The following is a 12309-nucleotide window of genomic DNA, read 5'->3' on the forward strand; positions in this document are numbered from 1 at the left end:
AACTGACTCCTGTTTCTTCTTCTATCACATCAGACAAATCTTTTTCATCATAGAGGCTTTCAATGTATTCTTTCCACGTATCCACTCTCTCCTCTGCCTTTAACAGTGGAATTCCTGTTGCACTCGTATTGTTACCACACCTGCTTTTAATGTCACTGAAGATTGTTTTGACTTCTCTGTATGCTGAGTCTGTCCATCCAACAATCATTTCTTTTTCGATTTCTTCGCATTTTTCTTGCAGCCATTTCATCTTAGCTTTCCTTCAATTCCTATTTATTTCATTCCTCAGTGACTTGTACTTCTGTATTCCTGAGTTTCCCAGAACATTTTTGTACTTTGTTGTTTCATCGGTCAGCTGAGGTATTTCTTCTGTTACCCATGGTTTCTTTGCAGTTACCTTCTTTGTACGTATGTTTTTCTTTCCAACTTTTGTGATGCCCCTTTTTATAAATGTACTGCGTACTGGCTATTCCTTATTGCTGTATCTATAGCCTTAGAGAACTTCAAGCGTGTCTTATCATCCCTCAGTCCTTCTGTATCCAACTTCTTTGCATATTAATTCTTCTTGATTAATGTCTTAAACTTCAGCCTGCTTTTCATCACTACCATATTGTGATCTGAGTCTTTATCTGCTCCAGGGGGTATGCCTGACAATCCAGTATCTGATTTTGAAATCTCTGTCTGACCGTGATGTAATCTAACTGAAATCTTTCTGTACCACCCAGCCTTTTCCAAGTATACCTCCTCCTCTTGTGATTCTTGAATAGAGTATTTGCTATTACTAGCTGAAGTATATTACAGAACTCAATTAGTCTATCTCCTATTTCATTCCTTGTCCCAAGTCCGTATTCTCCTGTAATCTTTTGTTCTATTCCTTCCCCTACAACTGCATTTCAGTCCCCCGTGACTATTAGATTTTCATCTCCATTTACATACTGTATTACCTTTTCAATATCCTCATATACCTTCTCTATCTTTTCATCTTCAGCTTTTGATTTCGGCATGTATACCTGAACTATCGTTGTCGGTATCTGTTTGTTTCAATTTTTATAAGAACAATCCTTTCACTGAACTGTTCACAGTAATACACTCTCTGCCCTACCTTCCTGTTCATAATGAATCCTTCTCCCGTTATACCATTTTTTGCTTCTGTTGATATTACCTTATACTTATCTGGCCAGAAATCCTTGTTGTCTTTCTATTTCACTTCACTGAACCCTACCATATCTAGATTGGCCCTTTGCATTTCCATTTTCAGATATTCTAGCTGCCCTTACCACATTCAGGCTTCTAACACTCCATGCCCCGATTCATAGAATGTTATCCTTTTGTTGTTCATTTAGTCCTTTTCACATGGTCACCTCCACCTTGGCAGCCCCTCCCTGAGATCTGAATTTGGGGGATTGGGGGGGGGGGGGGGGGGGGAGGTCACTATTCCAGAATCTTTTGCCAATGGAGAGATCATCATGACACTTTATCAATTACAGGCCCATGTCATATGGATATGTGTTACATGTCTTTAATGCAGTGGTTTCCATTGCCTTCTGCATCCTCATGCCATTGATCATTGCTGATTCTTCTGCCTTTAGAGGCAGTTTCCCACACCAAGGGCAAGGGAGTGCCCTGGACCTCTGTCCACTTTTGCGCCCTCTTTGACATGCCTTTTGGCAGTATGAGAATGACTTTTTATGTCGTAAGTCTTCGGCCGCCAATGCTTATTATTAATCAAAATTTAAGCAGCAGTGGGTTTCGAACCGGGGACTGAGTATGTTTTGATTACTAATCAAAGACTCTGCCCCTAGATCACGGGTACAATTTTAAACTGTAGCGTATAATAATTGAAAGATTAACTATGAAAAATGAAACCTAGATCTATATCATGTTCAGTATTATTTATGTATATTGTACTCTACATTGTGCAAATCTCCGTCAGTGTGTGTAGTTTTTCAGTATATTGTGTGTCCAAGTGAAGCACCTAACCATGGCTTCAAAGACATCTAAGAATGGTAGCTATTCATCTGTCTCTAACTCCATCATAAACAAGATATTGTCATGATGTCAGTTGAGGTGTTGCATTAACTCATTAAGTTTCTCCATATCCTTTGGGAAAATGACAAATTTGCCACCAACATCTCTGGAGGAAAGGGCAGTTTTATATGTGAATAACTGTAGGGCTTCTTCTTCAAAATGTTTCACAAATAGGTTCGCCACCACAGCCACACTTGGTGGTGTCCTAGCATCAGTGTATCATGGCCAGATTTACACATTTTCTCAGTCCTCTTGCAAGCAGGTGGTTCCCAGTAGTCCCTGATGGCACAGCAGGTCCAACAAGTGTCCAGATTGCATTGCTGTATTATGTTGAGTTGGCCTCTACTGCTCACACATTTTGTCGATCTCGGCATGCATTGGTACTACACGGACATCCAGAATCTGGTCTGCAGACCACTGTTGAAAGCATTGAGACACTGCCTACACATTATGCCTAACATTTAAACCAATCCATCGATATGTCCATCCAGCTTCCTGCAGACCCACAATATGACCACATTCAAATGGCTGAAGATGTTCAACAGGAGTAAATACTTGTGAGTGTGTGTGGTTGTACCATCAAATCAGTGTTCCATACATTGTTCACCTCTAAACTCAGCACAATTACTGCCTGCAGAGTCAACACAGAGAGTGCACAGACAGTCCTCTTGAGCGCCATCTCATTTTTGATGACCATGACAAATAAATTACTCACATTACTACCCCTTAGTGTGAATATATTATTCCCTTGTGGCACTGAACAAAGTCCTTGATGTTTTGCATTTTTCTGGCAGTATTTATATCTGGGAAGTAGGGAATTAGTTAACTTCGCAATGAAAGTACTGGACAGAAACATACAGAAGTACAGCAGAAGTGGTTCATTGTGAGACATTCCATAAACTGACCAAGGCAAAATGACCTAAACCCAACCTTTCAAGAGAGGAAATGGCAGCACTCTATAAACTGCAGAAAACTGGCAGCATTATGCTCATGGGTCCTGACAAAGACAGTTCCACAGCCATCATGTAGTGTCAAAATTATGAGGAAGTGGTCTTCAAATTGGATGACATTTCATAATGATTTCTGGAAAGTGGCCTGACCAACAGAGCATACAAGAAGTCTCAGGCCTACCAAAAAAAGACGATAAAAAGCTTTCATACTTGGGTACCGGTACCACCATGGCCCCATAGATTATAAAAATTGGATAAGGAAAGGGTCCCACTATGCCCCATAGTAAACAACATTGGTGCTCAACTTGCAAATTTTTCGAGACCGTGCTGAGACCACTTGTCATAAAGAGCTGTCATTACGCACAGAACTCACCATACTTCATCAAATATATGCAGGAACGACAGATCACAGATGCTGACAGCATTGTCAGTTTTGATGTAGGATCCTTATTCACCATATGCCATTAAGAAGATCCATTCTGTCTGCTTCTGCCATGATAGGCCTGTTCAAGCACATATTGATCTTGACATATTTCCTCTATAACGGGTAGTATTGTGAACAAACCGAGGGTGTAGCCATGGGTCATTTGTGTCACACAATGGTTGTGAACCTGTGCAAGGAACAGTTCCAATAAATCATCCACATATAAATGTAGCCATTTCTTCTTGTCTTTGTTGATGACATATTTGTTGTAGGGTCATATGGAGCTGGTTAACATCTTCTTACAACACCTCAAGTCACGTCACCACAACATGTGGCTTGTGATGGAATTTTTGAAAGATGGAACCTACTATTCTTAAGACATCATTGTGGAGCTGAGGTCAGATGGTTCACTAGACAATAACATACACATGAGGCCTATACACACTGACCTGTACTTCAAGGTCAAGAGCTATCATCGCTCCGCAAGGAAAAAGGCTGTCCTGAGGACTTTGGCCCACAGAGCACATAGCTTATCAGGTGGCAGGAGCTTTGCCTTTGAATTAAAATATTTATGGGACATTTTCCACAAGAATTGGTACTCAACTCTCAGATTAAGAGAGTGCTGCAGCATGGAGTTACCACAAGAAAAGGGTGCAAACCTCTGTTAAGCTGAATCAGTATCTTGAAAAACCAGTAGTATCCTTAAAAAGAATGCATCATATGGTTGGCATGTGTGATTTAAGGTTTTCATGGTGAAAGAAAATTTTGAATGTTTCTTGGGTATTCATCCAGATGGCATCATCTGGAAGGCAAGATATCCCCTCTGTTCGCAGCCTACCGCTAGCCAGGTGTGGTCATGGTGGTGGAGGAAGCAGGATGTCGACGCTCCTTCCAGGGTTTTCAGTTGCACCGGATGCAGATCTCTGCTAGTGTCCTCGGCTTCTTCAGTTGCCATGATGGAAGTGGGTTTCCATCTGCTGGCATGGCAACTATGCATCTTCAGCTTATTTAATTGCCATATTGTTAGTGTAGATTGCCCTGTGCTTCGACCTTGCTCAAGACTGGGTTAGAGGCCTTGCTTAGTTGGATGAAAGCCACTGCCTTTATGTATTAGTCTGTCAGGGTATCCTGATCTCTACAGCTGCTTCTGTAAGAATGCAATCCCAGAAGTTGTTGAACTGTTGCAACATCTTGGCACTACCACAATTCATGGCATGTTCGTGGGAGGTGGAGCTCTCAGTCATAGCAGATTTTGTTGGCTCTTCACTGTCCGTGAGGCATGTATGCTCATTGCATATCTCGTGTGGTGTGGGATAGTTGTAGCGTACATACATATTCCAACACTGACAAGGGATGCAGTAGACTCCTGGTTTCTAGCATCCTAGATCATCCTTGACTGATTCCAATAAGGTTTTTGTCTTGGCTAGTGTGTTTCCGCACACTTGACATTATGTTTCTGGAGTATTCTTCCGATTTTTGCTGTTGTGTTCCTCATGTATGGGATAATTGCTGTCAGAACAGGTTTCTCTTCACTCTCAGTTGACTGTGGTCTTGGTTGCTTCTTAAGGCACATTTTACTTATAGGTTGCATCACAGTTTGTGTGGAACACGGTCTGTAGATGCTGCAGTTCTGCTGCTAGATTTTAATTCTCTAAGATTTTACGTATTCTGTGGACTGGTGTGCTTAAGACACCTCCATGTTGTGAAGAAACATGACACCTGAGGCATACAAGGTACATGACAACTGAGGCATACAAGTACAACTTTATACAGGTATGTGTTGGTTTACAGTAGAAACTGTGTCCTAGTGTGCCATCTGGTCTTCACCTGATGAGCACTTCCAGAAATGGAAGTTGATTCTTATCTTTTATCTTCATCATGGATTTGATTTTCTGGTGTAGCGAATTCAGTTTTTGGAGTAATTCTTGTAGCTGATGTTATCCATGCAGCCAGTGTACGAACACATCTTCTAGTTGTCACAGAAAGCACGAGGACTTGTAGACTGCTGACTCCAGGGTTGTTTCTTCAGGTCCATCCTTAAACATATTGGCCTCTACTGGTGACAGCAAACAGCCCCCCCCCCCCTCCCACTACCCCATCTGTTTGTTAGTAATAATTCCTTTCAAACAGAAAGTAGGTTGACATAAGTACAAATTCAATTTTATTAGCACTGGCCCAAACTTTTTTCCTGTGAGGCTTAGGGAGTCTCCTTGTGGTACCCTGTAAAGAGAGACCCTGTTGAAATTCACCGTCACGTCTTCTTGGCCCATTTGGAGGCTGTGAAGTTGCTGGATGAAATGCACCAAATTCCACGTACAGTGCTGGCATTTTCCCACAAAGCAGCTGAGCTTCACTGTCAAGTGTTTCGTTAATTCAAATGTTGGTGCGCCATTGTTGCTAACAATTGCAGAGTGGCATTCCTTCCGTGTGGACTTTTAAGCAGTCGGTAAAGCTTAGGTGGTGCAGCTGCTCATTGATCGAGTCTGTTCACCATCATCTTATCTGGGAATGTGTGGGGGAGAAGTTTGATGGTCTTCTTCTACACTTGATTGGTAGGATTGTCTTCAGTTCTCCTGTAGGCATTGCCCTCTAGGAAGTTAAACATTTTTTCTTTGTATACTTGACATGTTAGCAGGGCTGTACAGTTTTCGTTGTCTGCTGAGAGGATGACTGTGTTACAATATTCTCAGAGCTGCTTAAGTGCTTTTATCTCTTCCTTTGAGATTTTGGGCTTCAGTGGAGCGGCCCTAGTAACTGTATGGCATGCTTCACATTATATTTCCTCTGCAGCATCCCGTGGATGTGCATGAGCAACCTATTTCACCATGATGATAAATTCTGCTGTTGCTAGGGTCATCCCTGTCAGTGCGGAATTTAGTCCCTTTCACATTATAGATAAGGTAGCATCATAATTATTTTCTCTGTACATTTGATTAACATTCTCTGAGGTTGTTCTTGTGGTGGTTTAGCCACAATTCATATTTAGCAGCTTGTCGGCAAGGGGCCTACTGCCATGTTCTGTTGGCTTGAGACAGCTAACTGCATCATAGACTCCTGTTAGTGAGGGGAGAGTGTTCATGCCACTCACAGGTGGAGCATGAAGAGTTTTCATGAGGTCTTGTCGAATCTGCATTGAGTGTATTGGATCTTCTTCCTCCCCAGTGCCAGACTCTCTCTTTCATAACATGGTTGGCAGCTGGAGTTCTGATCTGCAAAAGGTGATATGGTTTGGTTTCCTTTTCATCTCAGCAGAAAGACAAAGGAGGATGTTCCAAATCTTGTCAAGCCTCTTCATTTTCCTGTCATCTCCTCTTTGTAAAGGTATCTGATGTGCGATTTTAGATTTTTCCAGCATAGGAAACTTTTTGAATATTTCTCAGGAATTCAGCTGGGTGGCATCAGCATCATCCAGAAGGCACGATATTTCAGCAAGCTGACGTGTTGCCATCTTGATGCATTTCTGATGACTGACAGTTTTCTGTGAGGCGTCATCACCTACTATGTGCAAACCTCCCGTCCTCGCACCCCTATGCGACAAGAAGGAGTCCTAAGCACACTAGCACAGAGCATACAAAATCTCAGACCTGAAAATCTAGCAGCTGAGTTGCACCAGGTAAAAGCTGTGCTTTACTCGAATGGTTACAGCAAACACCAATTACAATCTGCTATACCATACATCAGGAACACATCAGCAAATGTCAGAGGAATACCCTGAAACATAATGTCAAGTGTATGATCTGCCCACCAGCCAAGACGAAAGCTTTGTTAGGATCAATCCAGGATGGCCCAGGACTCTGGAAACAGAGTCTACCACACCCCTTACCATCACGGAAAAATATATGTGGGCCAGACTATCTGGACAACAGAGGAGAGAGGCACTGAATATACGAGCCACACAGATAACAAACTGTCAACAAAGTCAACTGTGGCTGAGCACTGTGTCTCCCACAGACATACCATGAATTACAATGGCTCCAAGTTGTTGCAAAAGTCCACCTCCTTCTTGGATTATAATCTAAAAGAGGCTGTAGACATCTTGCTATTGTCAAACTTATAAATAGAGGTGGTTTCAATTAAGCAATGCTGGGACTCAGGATTGAGCAAGGGACAAAGCCCAGTAGCAATCGAGGTGGAAAGCCACTCCTAGCAAGGCAGATGAAGAAGACAAGGACACATAGTCACTACACCAGCAGAGACCTGCATCTGATGCCCTGGATTGTGCCCCAACACCACACTTCCCCCACCACCACAGCAAATCCATCGCCTGAGCCGTTTGACTGATGGCTAAAGGTTGCAGGTGGTTGGTTTGGGGGGGGGGGGGGGGGGGGGATATAAAGATGGTACCCAGGAAAAAGCAGTTAGTCTCAGCAACACCTGAAGATGCCAAGAAGTCATCTTGTCAAAATATTGTGCCTTCTGCATGATTCCCTCTGCTGAGTATCTGAGAAATATTCAGATGTGTGGGATGTTGACTGAATGAGACAAGCAGTATACTGATAATCATTAAAGTAATTATGCTTCCACAATCTCGGAATGTACAGTATTCCGTGTCAGTGTGATATGTCACATAATGACCAAACAACTAGAAGAGGGAGGCTCAATCCTGCAAGCACGAAAGCTAGACACGTCTAGTACAACCAATCAAGTCAGCTGTCCCTGAATATAGTGTATATACCAAGATTCTGGGACAATATTATTACGGAGATAATTGACATTAAGTTGTAAGAATATCTTATCAACACAAACAGTGGCTATAATGTGATCAAATTATGGGATCCAGCCTTAAAATCAATCAAAGAGCAATAGTTTCACAAGTTGTGACATAGTCGTGAATACAAGAGCACTAGAAAGTTCCATTTGAAGCAAAAACTGGAAAATCTGCCACTGACTCACCACCCAAACATCGTTGTCAGTGGAACTGGACTATGGGCAGAATGCCCTGCTTACATGAGGAATGCTTGGGAGTAGACAGAATTTGAAGCACTGAAGCTAGAATTGTGGAAAAGTTAGTGGAATAGGTAATTAGTATGTATAAAGGAAAGAGAAATCCCTCTACCATCCCGTTATGTCAGGGAGCATCTGATGATGACAATCAGCTATGTTGTAGAAATATTTATGTGCCAAGAAAATGTACCAGACTAGCAACATAACTCTGTGAACATTATACAGTTGTGTGTTTTTCTCATTCAACCTTTCAATTGTGCATACAAGGAACATTTGATGACATTAACAAGCTACATCGTCGAAATGTTGTGCCAAAAAGATGCAACGCCCCAATAGCATACCCACAAGAACATTATACAACTATCTGTGTTTCCCAATCAGTTCTTGAAGTATGATAATGGTTAAACAACTCCTTGAGTGCTAGTACAACTTTTACCTCTCTTGTTAGTTACTTAGTGATCTACATATTGCAATGTTTACACAATATAATTGTCTGTTTTGTTTTCATTATCTTTTTATTTTTTCGAATTATTTCTCTTGTGAAATTTTAATTATACCTCCTCATATGACCTTGAAATCATTTCAAAGGCTGTTGACAGTGCTTGCCCTTCCAAACTCACATGCATCTCTTTTGAAAACTGAGGATGAATAACTGTCCGGAGGATATACTGAGAAAGTTAAAATAGGTCATTCCTAATCATTAAGGTGACTGAAATAAACTATGACCACCATGTACTTCTATAAAAAAAAGTATTATTATTAGTTACACTTGAATTTGGGAGTCTATGTACGTATGTGGGCTGGATAGTAACATAGTGAGTGACAAAAATTGAAAGCTGTACTAAACAATTTCTTCCAGGAGCCCATAGATGTGCTCATCCCTTACATGATACAGTCAGCATTTCATCAGCATAACAAAATTTATTCGATACAGGTTGCTACCAGTGGAAGTTCCTGATAGTGAAGGAAAATAAAGGAAATGAAGGGACATGTGTTGGTGTAGCCAGATATCCAATTAAGGACTACAGCCATCGTACTACATCTGATATGTGGCTTTATCGTGCTTACAGGTTTGTTTGAAATGTTGAACTAAATCACATTGAAATTGTAGAGAGAATCTGTAATGTTCAATTCATATGTCCTTCAGCATAGGTTTTTGTGTTGTAATTTGTACAAGTTTTCACTAGAGAGCTGCAAATTTCTGTTCTGTGTAGAGCAATAGTAAATAATATTAACAACAGTAATATTAATAATAATTTTTACATCCAGGTTATACATTCTGAACAACATCCTCCCCTTCCCCATATTTATAAGGAGTCTAAAGAAATCCCATATTCTTACAGAAGATAGTGCTGGTCAAAACTAGAGGAAAATTTTGGCAAAACCCACTTCTTGAGATAGAGGCCATTTGGCTTGTGTTGAGTCACTGATGTAGGCAGCATCCCTTTGATGTTCTCTGCACTTTTCTCATTAACTTATTTTGCCTCTGCAATTTAAATCTATGCTGCTGATTCGCTGTAGCATTTCCAGCTGTCTCCTATGTCAGCCATTCTCTACATATTGCACCCAGCTCTTGTTGGTATAAGAACAAAATGGGTAATTTCAGGCTGTGTGAAAAATGTAAAGAATGAAATAAAGTCTTTTATTCCATGTAAGAAATGGCATGTAATCGTTCAGCACAAAAGAATGCTGTCCTGAAGACGTAGCTCAGAAGATCATATAGCTTATCAGTGAGAGCCATGCCTTAGAATTAAAATATCCATGTGATGTGTTTCATAAGAATGGGTACTCCAGTCATCATATTGAGAGGGCTTTGCAGAGTGAAGTCACCAGAATAAAAGAGAAAGAAAAATAGAGAAACCCATAGGCAATGGTTTCTCCCCCTACACTTGAATGATCTCTTAAAAACTGTCTGAATCCTTAGTTGCTTATTGTTCCATTGAACATATTCATGATAAATATTGTGAAACGTTATGTATCAATGGAACAAACATAGAGCACATAGGAGTGCAGAAAGATGAAAGGATGGAGTATCAGCATGTATAAAAGTTAGAGCAGTTACAATGAAATATACCTCCAGGAAAATACGTGTAATCACTCAGCAGAGAAGAATGCAGATTGGCCGATTGGTGATATATGCACGTTGGAATAACAACTGTTTCTTTTATTAACCATAAATTAACGCATTACAGCTTTAGAGAACAAAGGTCCACATATGAGTACAACTGAATGTCCTTGTACAATGATGCTTACCGTTGGGCACTGTGAGGAAGCCCACAATTGTTAGTAGTAGAAATTAGCTGAGGAAGTGAGCCTTCTGGAATGGCTGTCAGTTGGCTGCAGCTGTGATCCTGGTGAAGGCTGCAGGTCCAGTGCAGTGAGGCTTTCCAGAGCAGCTGACATATGGTCAGCGGCTGTGAACCTGGCGAAGGCAGGTACATCTGATTGATAATGGCAGAGGCGGGTGTTGTGGTTTGAAGCTTAGGCTTGAGGGCAGCTGGCAGTCAGTCTGGAGCCCAGAGATGAACTGAGCATTGAAGGCTGAGCAGTGATCTAAGTACCCGTCAGTGGAGGAGTACCGGCACTTAGTCACAGGGACATTTGACGGTGCGGAAGTAAATAGATACCTGTGACTGCAGTGCTGTTTACTATGACCCACACGGCATGTATCAGTGTGGCTTGCAGCCCCATATGCTGTTGTGGCTGTAGGAAGTTAGGCAGTAAATTGCTCAGTGACTTTTCAGTCGACAAACAACTTGCAGGGGTCATGTCTAGGCAGTGAAGCATATTGTAAGTGTAATGGTCAAATATGGTGGGGTCCAGCCCTGCGTATAAAATGTATATTTGGGGGCTGCAAGCTGTGTTGATACATGGCGTGTGGGTCACAGTAAGCTACACTGCAGTCGCAGGCACCTATTTGCATCTGCACAGTCGCATGCTTGTGACATGATACCTGAACAGCTCTGCTGACGGGTGCATAGGTTACTATTCAGCCATTTGATGGTCACTTCAATTCTGGGCTCCAGACTGCCCGCCAGTGCCCTCGAGCCTATGCTTTGGACCATAACATGTGCCGCTGCAGCTATCCGTCAGAAGTGCCATCTCATGCCTTCACCAGGTTCATGACTGATTATTTTTATTGAAGAATTCCTCTACATTATAGGAGGAGTTGTTAAGGGAAAATATCTTTTCCTAAATTTAAACTATTTCACTATCTGTCAGACATTTTATTCCAGGGGTAGATTATGGAAGAGATTTACAACTGCGTAATTCACTCCTTTATATGTCAAAGCTAGATTCATTAAAGGGTAATGCAGATTGTTTTTTCTTCTGGTGTTGTGCTCGTGAGTGTATGTGTCTCTCTCAGATGCACATGAGTAGTTGGTAATAAATTTCCTAAGTGCATAAATGTACTGTTCAGACTGTGCTTAACATTCCCAACTGCTTAAAGGGATGCCTCCCCACATATAATTCTAGAGTTTCTCTGGAATATTGTCCTGTGGGATGCTAGTGGATGAAAGTACAGTGGAGTCTCTGTAGTCTGACACATATGGTACCGGGGTATGTTGGATTATAGAAATTATCAGATTACTGGATTTTCAATGAAAAATGCTGTTTTTTTTATATTGAAGCATATAATTGACTCACAAAGTAAAGCAAAAAAAAGACTATATAAAACTCAAATCATATGTTTACAATAATTTATATATATATTAATTGAAAACAAATATATTAATTGAAAACAAAAGCAATTTAATTTTTAATGTATTAATCGTTTTTATGTTCATCTTCATCAATCGGTTTTGTCACTTTTCTCCCCTAAGGTAAGTCTTTCCGCTCCCGTGACTGGAAGGGAGAAGTCCCTTAAAACCCACATCCTTTCGTCTTTCCCTCTCCTTCCCTCTTTCCTGATGAAGCAACCGTGGGTTGTGAAAGCTTGAAATTTGTGTGTGTGTTCGTGTT

At 41.2% G+C, this 12309-nt stretch overlaps 1 protein-coding gene across 1 annotated transcript in view; it reads left to right on the forward strand.

Annotated features, from left to right (window-relative positions):
• LOC126413339 (probable E3 ubiquitin-protein ligase HERC1) overlaps nucleotides 1-12309 on the forward strand; it is a 722413-nt gene that overhangs the window by 284640 nt on the left and 425464 nt on the right. The window contains exon 28 of the mRNA XM_050083249.1: nucleotides 9281-9416. Coding sequence (XP_049939206.1) covers nucleotides 9281-9416 — 136 coding nt within the window. The remainder of the gene's footprint in view (nucleotides 1-9280; nucleotides 9417-12309) is intronic.

This window comes from Schistocerca serialis, chromosome 7, assembly GCF_023864345.2.
Source record: "Schistocerca serialis cubense isolate TAMUIC-IGC-003099 chromosome 7, iqSchSeri2.2, whole genome shotgun sequence".
Lineage (NCBI taxonomy): Eukaryota > Metazoa > Arthropoda > Insecta > Orthoptera > Acrididae > Schistocerca > Schistocerca serialis.